We start from the raw sequence: 15067 nt of genomic DNA on the forward strand, positions 1-15067 counted from the left end.
AATGAGCCACTGATACACAAAAACAGATGAATCGTAGAAAAAGTATGCTGAGCAAAAAGAATCCAGAAATGAAAGACTGTATACTATATGACTCCAGTCATGTGAAACTCTAAGACCCTCTGGGTCCGGGGGGGATTGCTTACAAAGGGGAAGGAGAGAAATTTGGGGGGTGTTGGAAATGCTCTAGATTTTGATTATGGTGGTGTTCACATTTGTCAATACTCACCAAATAATACACTTTAATGGGTGCTGTTTATTATATTTAAATTATACCTTAAAAAAGTTGATAAAACAAAAAAAATGTCAAAAAAGAGGAAGGTTCAGCATAGGGTCAAGTAGAAGAAGAGATCTGCAGAAGAGTCTCACTTTGAACATCAAATGGATACAGCAAGCAACATGAATTTGAGAGGACTGGAATATGTTGCCAAATCATCCAATTATGAGCCCTTATTCTTTGAAATGGTACAGAAAGGGGAAATGCAGGGTTTATTTTTTTTCATGTTATTTTATTCATTTTTATCACCTATTTGTTCTTCTGTCTCAGTCTGTTATACAAACTCAAAGAAATAATTCCTCCGGAGTCTATGTTCTTGTGAGAGAGACAGGATGTTTTAGAACTTTTAGGTTCATGTGTTACTTACCTCTTTAGTAACACATTTACTAATCATTTGAAAAAAATGCTTCTTTCTCCTTCTGCTTTTACATTTTCAAAAATGTATTTCTCACAGATGTTGGTCATGCCTGTGAACTATCTCATTTCATCAATTCCATTTATCATCTTCCCTTGTTAGCAAATTCTGGTTTTTAACAACTCTTGGGGAATTTTGTCAATTTTATTCTATTAAAAGAAAACCTCTAAAGAAATTTGCTTTGCTTGTAATTAACCAATTCAGTAAACATGTGATAGGGAGAAGTTTTCAAAAGCGAGGAACCAGGGTGAAAGGTTTTGATGTCTAAGAGATTTTTGTGAGTAGAAAAATGCAATCACTTGGTTTTGAAATTAATATTCATTTTATTAAAGTGACCTATATAAAAACCCAGTTTGCATTAAGGTTTAAGGCTATTAAAAATCTAATTATTTTATCTATAAACTCTACTAAAATAACAATTGTCCATGTTCCCAGAGAGACCTGCAGGCCTGGGGCCCCTCCTGTTCCCCTTCCATTTGGGTGCACGAAGAAGACCCCGAGACTGGGCCAGTGCTTCAGGGCCAGAGAGGAGGAGGTGGGAGAGGCCTCCTGCCCCTCAACCTGTAAACACAATAAAATTGTCGCCAGCAAAAATAAATAAATAAATAAATAAATAAATAAATAAAATAACAATTGTCTTTACCTCTTCTTAATTAATGTTTGATTAACTCAAATTGAACTGACTATAGTTCCAAATTAGACTCACATACAACTTAATGAAAAACAATCTCATATATTAAAATTTTTTTTAATGTTTATTTTTGAGAGACAGAGAGGGACAAAGCATAAGCAGGGGAGGGGCAGCGAGAGAGAGGGAGACACAGAATCTGAAGCAGGCTCCAGGCTCTGAGCTGTGGGCACAGAGCCCGATGCGGGGCCCAAACTCATGAGTCGTGAGATCACGACCTGAGCGGAAGTTAGACGCTTAACCAACTGAGCCACCCTGGTGCCCCACAATCTCATATATTTTAAAGTGTTTATATTTTTAATATATCTTGCTCCCCTTTACCTCAAATGCATATTTATAACACTAAGCAAAATATTCTCAAGTTATTAATTTTTGTAAAGCAAATTAAATTGGGGGAATCTCAAGTTCTCTTAAATATTCTAATTATATTTTTGAACTTAGTCAAATTATCTTCAACTTTAAAACTTAATAATCACAAGTCTAAAATCAGTTGACTCAATTTAAATTGAAAGCCCAAGAGTCACCTTAGATTCTCTAATTTACCAAAATTTCTTTAATATTTCAAATGTAACAAATACACAATATTATCCCAATGATTCAAAATTCACTTACACACATTAAAGTTTTAACATTGTCAGATTACTTTATCTCTCTATTTGAATTCTAAACTTTTCTAGGGATTATTTAATCCACCAAATTTTTGAGACTGATACTCAGGACCTAAGACATATGTTTTCAGGTAATTTTTATCAACATCTCAGGTGGATTCTCTCAGTCCTTTTTAGAGTCATTGTAACAAGGGAGTTCAAGCCTGAGCCCTTCAGATAGGGTTGATTTTTCCCAGATTCAAATTAAAATCTCAACTTTATTATCTGATTTCTGTAGACCAAATTTCTTAAAACTCTTGCTACTCACTTCATTAAATTTTTCATGTCATTGAATTCTGTACTTTCTTCAAATTCTTCCTGGGTAAAGGGCACCTGGGGTACTCAATCAGTCAAGCGTCCAACTTCGGCTCAAATCATGATCTCATGGTTTGTGGATTCAAGCCCCATGTCAGGCTCCGTGCAGACAGTTCAGAGCCTGGAGCCTGTTTCAGATGCTGTATCTCCCTCCCTCTCTGCCCTTCCCCTCTCATGCTCTGTTTCTCTGTCTCCCTCAAAAATAAACATTTAAAAAAATAAATTCTTCCTAGGTTCTGCTCATGTTTCATATCTTCATCAGGCTCTGTCATAACACACTAAAATTAAGCAAATGACAACTGGATAATGAGTTAGGTATACAATTATGTACATATTTTATATGTAAATATGAACATGTCCATATAATTATGTATACTTAATTAATATATATATAACTGAGTTATCAACAATTTTCCTAGTCACATAAGCTCATCCAAACCTAAGTAACTATATACCCAATTATTGTGAAAAGATCACATATACTTCTCACTATAACTGTATATTTTAAAGTTTAATAGCCTCATGATGTACTTCTTTGAAACTTTCTTCTGCTAATTAGAAACTCAACGTTACAAATGTTAAATTTCCTACTTAAGCTTTTGTAACTTTCTGTGCTTCTAACCATGCCCTTGTGCTGTATTGTAATTGTTTTGTTTTCATTTTAATATAGCTGACACACAATGTTACATTATTTTCAGAGGTACAACATAGTGATTCAACTTCTCTATGCCTTATGCTATGCTCACCACAAGTGTAGCTACCATCTGTTACCATACAACCCTGTAACAATATCATTGACTATATTCCTTATGCTGTGCCATTTGTTCCTGTGACTGACTCATTCCATAACTGAAAACCTGTATCTCCCACTCCGCTTTACCCACTTTGCTCCTCCCCCACCCCCTTCTCTCTGGCAGTCTTCAGTTTGTTCTCTGTATCCATAGGTCTGATTCTACTTTTTGTTTGTTTATTCATTTGCTTTGTTTTTAGATTTCTTTTTTTTTTTTAATTTTTGTAAAATTTATTTATTTGAGAGACATAAGAGAGAGTATGAGCAGGGGAGGGGCAGACAGAGATGGAGACACAGAATTCGAAGCAGGATACAGGCTCCAAGCTGTCAGCACAGAGCCTGACATGGGGCTCGAACTCACAAACTGCGAGATCATGACCTGAGCTGAAGTCGGACACTTAACCGACTGAGCCACCCAGGCGCCCCTGTCTTTAGATTTCATATATAAGCAAATCATATGGTATTTGTCTTTCTCTGTCTGACTTATTTCACTTAGTATAATATTCTCTAGGTCCATTCATTTTGTTGCAAATGGCAAGATCTCATCCTTTTTTATGGCTTCATAATATTCCATCGTGAATATTATCACATCTTCTTTATCCATCCATCTATTGATGGACACTTAGGTTGCTTACATATGTTGGCTATTGTAAATAATGCTGTAATAAACATAGGGGTACATATATCTTTTTGAACTAGTGTTTCTATTTCTTTGGGTAAATACCCCATGGTGGAATTATTGGATCGTATGATATTTCTATTTTTTTAATTGCAATCATTTACCCATCTACTTCTTCCACAGACTGTGACCTCCTTGAGGATAGGGAGTACTGCTTTTTCTTACCCATTTTTTGGTGTGATAAAATATACATTACATAAAACTTAAACCATAAAATTTTAACCATTTTAAGTGCATAATTCAGTGGCATGAAGTATTCTAACAAGGGAACATGACTTATATGTATCTGTAATCCCAGTTTCTGGCAGTGCCTGATTGTAAATGTTACTTGATAAACATTTGTTGGACAAGCTACTGAATGATGAATAAATAAATGAACAAATGAATGAATTAATGTTTTATAACCATATAGTAAGTGTCTATATGAATTATACTATATATGTAATTTCCTGTTTTGAAGCCTTCAAGTTTAACGGACACAATGAAAATAGCTACGTTTGATCCCGTAATGGACATAAGCCCTATGTCTGACATCACAACAGTTATTAAATTAAGAAGACTGCAGAAAAAGGTCAAGCACATCCTACTTCACTGGCTGGATTACTACAGATTTGCTTTAGGTCAGTTATGGAATCCACTGAATTGCTCCATATAACCTGTTCCCATCATTCAGACTTCCAGAGGATCAACATTTGAATGCCTCTTCCTTCCATGGTTCCCAAGGTAGTAAGTTTGTAAACTGTAAAGCACTATACATATAGATTCTTATCTCGGGTCCAGGTGATTAGCCATAGCAAGAAAATCAAAGGAGCTGACCTTAATTTTATTTCCTTTTTCTTTTTATTTATTTTATTATTTTTTTTTAATTTTTTTTTCAACGTTTATTTATTTTTGGGACAGAGAGAGACAGAACATGAACTGGGGAGGGGCAGAGAGAGAGGGAGACACAGAATCGGAAACAGGCTCCAGGCTCTGAGCCATCAGCCCAGAGCCTGACGCGGGGCTCGAACTCACGGACTGCGAGATCGTGACCTGGTTGAAGTCGGACGCTTAACCGACTGCGCCACCCAGGCGCCCCTCCTTTTTCTTTTTAGAGAAGATCATCTATTTGATCACTTCTGTATTTTCACAAGGGAAGGTGCTTTCATATTCATATTTTGGATCAGAAGATACTCTTACTCATCAACCACCATAGTTCAGTCTCCCCACCAAAGCCTCAGTCCTTGCTAATGTCTTCTGTTCATTTGTTGTGTTGAGAAGAAGCCTGTGTACTCCATTAGAATGTACTGTTGTAATGTCAACTCATAGCTGGTGTTTGATTACAGAGTCAGGTCACAGCCAATTCTCATTATTCACAGTAGTTGGGTTCTATAAAATCTCTACAAACACTGAATTAGCCAATCTTGAACCATTGCTCCTAGGATAAACACAGGATGAGGTTCCTTTGAGCCTCTGGTCACAGTATTTTTGTCAGCCTATCATTATGTAACCTTATTTTATGTGTGTCTGTCTGAAGACACCTTATTTAATATATTTTCTTGATACATTAACATTGAACTCATGGCCAATAGCACTATAACTCATGCCTGAGCTAAGCTTATTTACCACATGTATATTCTCTATAAGGCCCATCATAGCCTTCTTGCCACTGGAATGCTGTCTTGCACTTTGGAATGATGACTACACCTGCAGTCCATTTTAAATAGCAAAATCACCAACAAAAAGCACAAAAATGCAAGAACATTGGCACTGAATAGACCACGTAAAGGACACTTGCTTACAGCGTGAGAGTGGAAGCAAGAAGGCAGAGCATCACCTTGTTCAAGCTCAACTGGGAAAATGCAAGATACAACTTAAGTTTTGCTTAGCTGTATACATCAACAAGTGACTGTGAAAGTGCCGCAGGTATTGATTTAGGGTTACAAATAAACTTTAGCAAGTAGGCAAATTCATAAGCACAGAATCTGTGAATAATGAGGATTGAATGTAAGCTACATCCAAAAAGTAAGCTTCTCCATTTGAGGAAATAATTTGCTAGTCATTATTATATACAGTAGAGTTTCCCAAAGGATTTGCCACAAATGTTTTACACAGGTACTAAGAAGTGGATATCCTTAGCCCTTAGGGAAGTGGCTGGGCTGGGGTGATTGAGCCCCCTGGGTAGTTGATTCCACCTGCCATGCCATGTTTACCACAACGTGCCATACCAATACATTGTATTTTCTCTTTTATATCATATTTCCTGTGATAAGAATCTACATGTATAGGGGTCAACAGTTTACAATTTTCTGTGTGACTTTAAAAAAAAGTTTAGGAAGCACTGGTCTATTGCATGGTCAAAGCACAGTCTTCAAAATTAAACAGATCTGTTCAAAGCCTGGTTCTGGCTTTTTCTAGCTGAGTGTACATGGACTTATCTGTGATATCATGAAAATAAGAGTACTCACCTCAAGAGGGAACTTATTTCAGTCAGATAGTGCATTTAAAGTGTTTGGCACATTATCTGGCACAAGATAAGCACAGACAATCAAACTCCCATGGATTAGATTTGTTGATAACCTAGACATTTTTCTGATTACATAGATGCTATGTATCCCCTGGGCAACCAAGAAGTACATTTAAAATAAGAGAAACAACAGAAAGGCCCTTCTGTAAATGGATGAAGGACCATCCAGATTATTGAAGCCAGTTTAACCCATACAGCTCAGCCTACACATACCCTGGTCCACTAAAGGTTTTCAGTGATGTATATTCTGTTTACATTTCAGGAATTGAATCCCTGTACATTTGCAAAATACCCAAGTCGCCACAAAAAGTGATCAAGAAACAAAAAGTCTCATCAGCAAAATTTCCTCTGAAACAAAGTACAAAGGAAAAAGATGAGAATAAGGAGTATCTTCAATACCAAAATACCTTCCTAAAACTGAAAGGTATCTTTCAGCCTTCGCCTCTCTATTGCATCCGGAAGACCCCAATCAGCAATCAGTACCTCAGGTACCAGCCTCATTTGTCTTAACTCATAGTCCAGGTTATGTTTGAAAGAGCTTCAGATGGATGTCTCATTTAGTCCACCTTCAAATGCTGAGCAAGAGCTGTTAAATTGCTTCACACAAGAGTTCTTTCTAAGCAGGGTGGGTTAAGCTGTTGCCACTTACATGCTATCAGTGAAACGTTTTTCCTAAACGTGGGACACGTTTATATGTCTAGATTCAAGCATTTGAGTTTTTTCCACCCTGCTTCCCTAGAGGCTGTCCACTTAGTAGAGGAATTTGAATCTATCAGGAATCAAGACTCAGTTTGTTTTCACCTCTTTGGTGAGTACATGTCTAAAACCTGACCCTATATTTGGGTTGAAAACTCTTGACTCTCTGTGTGGTGATGGTAAATGAGGGCCAGGAGTTACTGCTTCCCTTGCTGTCTCATGCAGTTCTCCTGAGAGAAATGTGCCCTTGTTTTCTTCATCAACATAAAAAGCCAGGTTCTCTTTGCATCTGTATCTCTGGGACTAGCTGCCAAATAGGGATGCTTCTCACCTCAGGTGGAAAAGGCCCAGCCATCACCTCCATCCAGGTCCAGGTGGCAGGGGAGAGGGGAGGGCTTGTTGGAGGAGTGGGCTGGTCTCTATACTGGAATCTACACTGGGTGGCAGCCTTTGCAAGCCACAGGAGAAGCTGCCTCCCCTACCACCGAGTGAACTGCAGGCCAGCTGGGCTGATAATCTGCCAAGATGGCCAGGAGCTGAAAATCCCTAGGGTTCCCAATCCTAATATTGCTTCAGTAACATTAATGAAAACAATAAATTTAAAGAAAAGTGGCAATGGGGCACCTAGGTGGCTCAATTGGTTGGGTGTCTGACTTTGGCTCATGTCATGATCTCACAGTTCGTGGGTTCAAGCCCCGCGTTGGACTAGAGCCTGCTTCAGATTCTGTGTCTCCCTCTCTCTCTCTCTGCCCCACCACCCCCTCAAAAATAAACACTATTGTTAAAAAAAAATAAAGAAAAGTGGCAAATACCATGAGGGGGACATTTCTTGTATTTGCAGCATTGTTAGCAGACTTCACGAGTGCCACTAAGCAAGCCGTGCTGCCTGACACCTGGGCACGGAATGAATTCATTCTACCAAACACTGTCATCTGCCACCTATAGGCATGTGGGCAATCAGCAATACAAAGACTTGGTCCTTGTCCTCCAAAAACTTCAAAGTATTAATTTGTACCACTAATCAATGGAAACTAAGGAAGAAAGTGCTACCAGAGCAGTAGAGATAGAATGCTGGAGTTTTGTGGAGGGAGAGATTTTTTTAAAGGACTTTCTCCAGGAGACTTTGAATAGGGTCTGGAGTGATGGGGAGAATTTGGATATGCAAGTAGGGAGAGATGGTACTCTAGGGGGAGAGACATGTTATAAGGACAGTGATGGTACTGATAATGTCAGGAATGGTTAACATTTACTGAGCACTCACTATACAGTAAGTACCATGCAAAACACTGTACTTGCCGGATTTAACTCTCATGACACACCTAAGGGGTAAAATTATAATTAATCCCATGCCGCCATCTCCACCCCTCAAAGACACAGCTAGCGAGCAGGAGAGCAGAAATTTGACCAAAGGCATGTAGAGAGAACAGTGCAGGCAAATCAGAGGAATGCTGAGCACTTTGGTTTTGCTCGTGCTTCAGGTGTGGAAGATAGGATAAGCAGGATTGGGGCTAGATCACAGAGGGTTTTGGCCCCATGCCAGAACTGGGTATAAATAGCAAAATTAAGTAAATGCTTTAAAATCTGCAGTGATGCAGCAAGCAGACACTATGTGAGGTAGGTCTGAAATGTTTATTTAGACTTTCAAATTTGCTGTGAAAAGTCAAAACATAATCATTTCACATTTAAATGTAGAATTATTTTTATGGCTCAGTTATATGTTGCAATGACATCTGAAGAGATTAATATTAATTTAATAAAGACCCCATTTATTTCTGTAAAAACTTAATGGAAACTTTTAAATCTGTCGTTGAACTCTAAATCCTGAAATAAAAAAGCCTAAAGGCTTAAGCACTGTGCATGAGAAAATCCGTGTTATTATGTCCATCACTTCTACATATGGTTTCCATGCTCCAATTCAATTTCCAGCCAAATCCTGTGCATGGAGGACAGGCTGACACCTGGCAGAGGGAATACAGCATAATGTCCTGATAACACATTAGCAGAGTGTACAAGCTATGAGACTTTGGTAATCACATACCTCTCTAAGCCTCTGTTTTTCTATCCGTAGAATGGAGGTAATAATACCTACTTCACAAGATTGTGAAAGACTTAAAGATAAGAATACACATACTCAACACACACTCAATACACAGATACACACACATCACAGAAAGAGAGAGGAAAAAACGTTCCACTCAAGATGAGCCTAGAATCCAAAATTCCAAAACATATCAAAAAAGCTAATTCTGGGACGCCTGTGGGGTTCAGTCAGTTGGGCATCTGATTCTTGATTTCAGCTCAGGTCATGGATCCGGGAACATAGGACCAAGTCCCCTGTTAGGCTCTGTGCTGAGCATGAAACCTGCTTGGGACTCTCTCTCTCTCTCTCTCTCTCCTTCTCTAAAATTAAAAAAAAAATTTTTAAGAAAGCTAATTCTAACAAAGACAATCCAAAAATCAATAGTCAAAAGATGGATTCAATCTAGACAAAATTAAAATAATAGAGCAAATCTATAAAGTACTTAAGAACAGGTACGTTTAGAATCCTCAGGGTGAGTAACGATGGAATAAATAATTTAAAAAAAGAATTCGAAGACATTCAGTTAAGATATAGTGTATTGAACACACTCAGGTTTACTTCAACTTTGCTAACACCTTACTATAATGACTGTAAAAACCTCTAAGGCCTATTACATTACATGTTATGTTAATTAGAATGCTTTCTTTGGGGGGCAAGTAACAGAGAATCCAACTCAAACAAGGACACTTATTACACATTTGTAAATCGAGAGGTAGAGCTACAAGGGAAGCATTGGGCCACTCCATCCCCCTTTCCCTCATTTATGCATCAGCTTAGTCTGTGAGCAGGAAAAAGATGCTCGAACAGTTTCAGGCTTCATATCTACTCAGAACAACCACCATGGAAGAGAGGGGGACTTTGTTCCCAGCACTCCAAACAAAAGGCCTGGGATAAACTATGTCTGGTGTCACATGTTTCTGACCTTCTCCCCAATGGCCGTGGCTGGATAAATGAAAAAATTCTCACTGCCTTAAACCATCCAGGGCCCATCCTTGGAGCTTAGCATGGGGTCAGCTGGTCCAGAGGCAGCTGGGCTACAAAAGGGACAGGCAGATATTAAATAAACTTGGGGTCTTATTAGGAAGGTTGAAGATGAAAATGACTCCTGGTATTCAACTAAAAAAAAATTGTTCACTAATGTCCACCACAAATGTCATGATTTAAAACGTAGCCTTGGGTGGCTCAGTCGGTTAAGCGTCTGACTCTTGATTTCAGCTCAGGTCATGATCTCACAGTTCCTTGAGTTCAAGCCCCACATCAGACTCTGCACTGACAGCACGGAGTCTGCTTGGGATTCTGTCTCCCTCTCTCTCTGCCCCTCCCCTGCTCTCTCTCTCAAAAATAAACTTTTAAAATATCTTTTAAAAATAAATAAAATATACATTTTCTGCAAAATTAGAGACAAAGCATAAAAAGTTAGGGAAACGACATATTAATATTAGCACGCTTATAAACTGTCATTCATACAGACTGCTACAGTAGGTAAACCTACAGTGGGACACTGCTTATATGCTGCCTCACGCTATAGCCGATTTCATCTCTTTTGTCAAACAGCACTTATGCAGACAGTGCTCAAAGTAAGTTCTGGAGTTGAATTCCATTTTAATTTATAGACTGCTTTAGCTTTAGCAGCATTCTATGCAAAATACTGCACTATGTTGCACAGGTACTACTCCACTCATATTTGAAATTTTGTTCTTAGAGCGTCTGGGTGGCTCAGTTGGTTAAGTGTCTGACTTTGGCTCAGGTCATGATCTCGTGGTTCATGAGTTCAAGCCCCACATCAGACTCTGCTGTTAGCAGGGAGATTGGATCCTCTGTGTCCCTCCTTCTCTGCCCCTCCTTTGTCTGCTCACTCTCTCAAAAATAAACACCTAAGGGCCACCTGGGTGGCTCAGTTGGTTAAGCAACCAGCGCTTGACTTCAGCTCAGGTCATGATCTCAGGGTTCCTGAGATCAAGCCCTGCTTTGGGCTCTGTCCTGACAGTGTGGAGCCTGCTTGGGATTCTCTCTCTCTGTATCCCCCCACCCCCCACTCATGTGTTCTGTCTTTCTTGCTCATAATTAATAAATAAACTTTAAAATTCGGTTCTTACTCTTTGAAGCACATTGCATACTTTCCTGATAAGATGGATGGTCCTGTGGACAAAGGGATATGTAAACTTACTCCTGTAGTTCAACCCCATCAGTAATGACTGTGAACCACACTGTAAAGGATGTAGCAACTTGCTTGTGCTTAACAGGAGAAATTAGAGCTAGAATGTGACTCTATGGGGACTTTATAGGTTTGTTAATTGACCTATAGCTACACCTTAATGCGTTTGTGTATTTTTTCATTTCTTTCAGCATTTCGGGACATCCAAACATTACTATACTACCAGCATTTTCCTGTGCATTAAACTCTGCATGTGAAACCTTAACAGTTACTAAAGTTTATAAATACACACATTTAAAAAATTTAAATGGATGTATTGTTTTAATCTGTTTACTGCTCTTTTCAGCTTTATTCAATAAATTACTATCTGATGGTTGCATTGGCGATTATAACTTCAAATGTGCATCATGATAGAAAGTGCCGACTTATTGGGAGGGAATGGAAAGACAAAGTTACCACGAGGAAGGCCCAGAAACCATGTGCTAGAAAGAAATCAGTTCAGTCCTCTAAGAATTGGGTCTGTGGGCTAGCTAAAATAGAAATAAGCTTGTCAAAAAGTAAGGGAAATTACTAAGACTCTCAATATATCAACAGGTATAGAGAGCCAATCTGAATTTCTTAAGCATAAAATAAGATAGTATATATCTCTCACTGACAGCCTGGTTTATGTTAACTGCCTCACATTGGGGAGTTATGGGGTGGTAGAGAGTGCTAAAACCTTGATGCGTGTGCATGTGTGTGTGTGTGTGTGTGTGTGTTTACCCCTCCCTGCCTAGTGGGTTTTCAGTGGCCAGTACTCAGAACCCCAAGGCCTCACATTCATAATCAAGTCCAATAATGGTGGGGTGGTGTCCTGCCCCATGAATATTAGGAATATGAGCAGACCAAGTCTCCAGGCCACCAAGCAGCTTGGTTGGTAGGCACACTAGCTGACACATTAGAATTACTCAGGGATGCTCAAAATGCCTCTTCAGAGCCTCTGATGTTGGTATGCTCTGTGTTCACCTGTTATAGGGTCCTTGCAGGTGAAGCTGGGGATGAAGGAATAAGTGATCATGTGAAAACAAGAGGGTGTTACTGGGTCTGGGAATTCTAGCAGCCTATTCTTTACAGGATGGAGATCAGAACTTTAAATCCAAACACGCCTGAATTATTTGATGGTAGCTCCCTGTCCTGCTCTCAGAGCTCTCTGCTACTGTCCAGCCACTTGCAATGGTGGTATCGTTAGGTCTCTTGTTACTCTTTAACACTCATATTGTATAGCAAATCATACGTGCTAAAAGTTTTTTTTTTTTTAATCATTGTGTTCTTTGAGGTATAAGGTAGCTAACTGTAGAAATAGCATTAATACATTTGAAGAAGAAAAACAAAGTGAAAGGATTTGCCTGACCAGATTTCAAGGCCTTTTAGGAAGTGATAGTAACAAAGATATTGTGGTATGGGCACCAGACTTGTTAGATCAATGGAACAGAATAGAGAGCCCCAGTTCAGACCCAGGCACATATGGAAATTTGATATACAATAGAGATAGCAATACAAACCAGTGAGGAAAGAATGGATTATTCAATCAATGGTGGTGGGACAATTGGTTATCTATCTATCTACTTACCTATCTTATATTCCTACTACCCATCATAAACTCCAAGCAGATTAAAGAGCTAAATATGAAAAGCCAAATAATAAACTATTTAGAAGAAAACATAAAGAGGATGTTTTTATCACCTTGAGATAGAAAATAAATTCTTTTTTTATATGTTTATTTATTTTTGAGAGAGAGAGTGTAAGTGTGGGATGGGCAGAGAGAGGGGGGACAGACGATCTGAAGTGGGCTCTGTGCTGACAGCAGGGAGCCCGATGTGGGGCTCAGACACAATAAACAAACTGTGAGATCATGACCTAAGCCAAAGTCAGGGGCTTAACCAACTGAGCCACCCGGGCGCAGGAAAATAAATTCTTAAACCAAACACACAAAAAAACACAAAAATTAGGGAGAGGGATGATAAGTTTAACTACATTAAAATGAAAGTCTTATGTACAAAAGAAGGAAATGCACAAAAATTTCACTGAAGCAGTTTGCAACAGTGAAAATAGGAAACTACCTAAATGTCCATAACCAAGGGGATATTTAGATTTTTTGTTGTGGACAACTGCCATTTGTTTTGACCATCCAGCCTCTGAACCAACTTTCTATCTTTGAGAACTCCTCTACTTGCCAAAGTGGAGCACACTTCCAGTATAGATGACCACAATGCCAGATTTTTGCTTTCTCAGTTCCCTCTGAAACTGGGGCCTAGGCACATGACCCAGTTTCTGCCAATCCAATGAACCTGGCCCAGATTTCCATGCAGCTGCAGGGGCTGCCCAGACCCTCCAGGCAGGAAGGGGCATCAGCTCTACATGGCTCCCAGAGGCTGTGCCGGCTATTGTTCTCAGGACAGTGTTCTGGGTCAGCAGGGTCCCCCAGCAGAGTCAGCCCAGCAGCTGTGGCTGTGGTGTCCGAACTGGACAAGTTCTACAGCACGACTGGGGACATTTTCCCTGGCAGTGGACCCCGCAAGCCTGATTCTTCCACCTTTCCAAAGATTTTCTAAGCTCTTTAGTGCATTCCTTTGTTTTTGTGCATTTGCTTAAATTGGCCAGTTTGTTTCTGCTGCTTGCAACTAAAACCCTAACCCTGATAGATTATGAATTATGATATATTTATGTAACATACATGGGAATGGCATACATCAAAATCAGAGTTAAAAGTTGAGTGAAATCAGGAGATGTCCTTGGGGCTATAAGTTGTATCTGAAATTATAATAATGAAAAAAAATATATATAGCAAATGTAGTAAAATACTAAGATTTGATAAAGCTTGGTGGTATGTACACAGCTGTTTGTTTTCTTTTTTTAGTATGTAAAGTGTTCTACGTGCACACACTGATATGCATATATATAAACTTTTACTATAATGAATACAGAAGCACTCAGATTCTGAAGGTTTCAGAGCAACAGTATTCTATTGAAATTTTTTGCCTCTCTTTCCAAAAAAAGAAGGTCCATTTCTGAGTTGGCCTGTTTCTAAATTCACTAGTAAACAATATGGCAGGAAAGGAGGGGAAAAAGACGTGACATTGAAAATAGGTTGGGTAGAACATGAAGGCAAGAACTGAAATAACATACTATATTTACATGTGTGGGTTTTATTATCACAAGGAAATATATAATCATCATTTCTCAGAAATGTGCTTCTACCAAGGGGAAGAATCAAGATATTTTGAAAAGCACAACTTCAAAAAACACAACTGGGCATTTATCACATTTACTAAGTTCCTCAGGTTCAGCATAAAGAAAATGAAGCCAACATGGCACAGAAACAGACACTCAGATCAATGGAACAGAATACAGAACCCAGAAATGGACCCACAAACATATGTCCAACTAATCTTTGACAAAGCAGGAAAGAATATCCAATGGAAAAAGTCTCTTGAGCAAGTGGTGCTGGGAAAACTGGACAGCGACATGCAGAAAAATGAAACTGGACCACTTTCTTACACACACTCAAAAAAATAAACTCAAAATGGATGAAAGACCTCAATGTAAGACAGGAAGCCATCAAAATCTTTGAGGAGAAAGCAGGCAAAAACCTCTTTGACCTTGGGCACAGCAACTTCTTACTCAACATGTCTCTGGAGGCAAGGGAAACAAAAGCAAAACTGAACTATTGGGACCTCATCAAAATAAAAAGCTTCTGCACAGAGAAGGAAACAATCAGCAAAACTAAAAGGCAACTGATGGAATGGGAGAAGATATTTGCAAACAACATCTCAGATAAAGGGT

General features: G+C 38.9%; 1 protein-coding gene across 1 annotated transcript in view; it reads left to right on the forward strand.

Annotated features, from left to right (window-relative positions):
- LOC112863915 (uncharacterized) overlaps positions 1–13836 on the forward strand; it is a 96069-nt gene extending 82233 nt beyond the window's left edge. The window contains exons 13-16 of the mRNA XM_086715101.1: positions 4269–4428; positions 6577–6802; positions 11437–11521; positions 13540–13836. Of these exons, the coding sequence (XP_086571227.1) occupies positions 4269–4428; positions 6577–6802; positions 11437–11521; positions 13540–13836 (768 nt within the window). The remainder of the gene's footprint in view (positions 1–4268; positions 4429–6576; positions 6803–11436; positions 11522–13539) is intronic.
- Positions 13837–15067: the final 1231 nt, after the last annotated feature.

Source organism: Puma concolor, chromosome B4 (genome assembly GCF_028749965.1).
Source record: "Puma concolor isolate L17-30 chromosome B4, mPumCon1.1.hap2, whole genome shotgun sequence".
Taxonomy (NCBI): domain Eukaryota; kingdom Metazoa; phylum Chordata; class Mammalia; order Carnivora; family Felidae; genus Puma; species Puma concolor.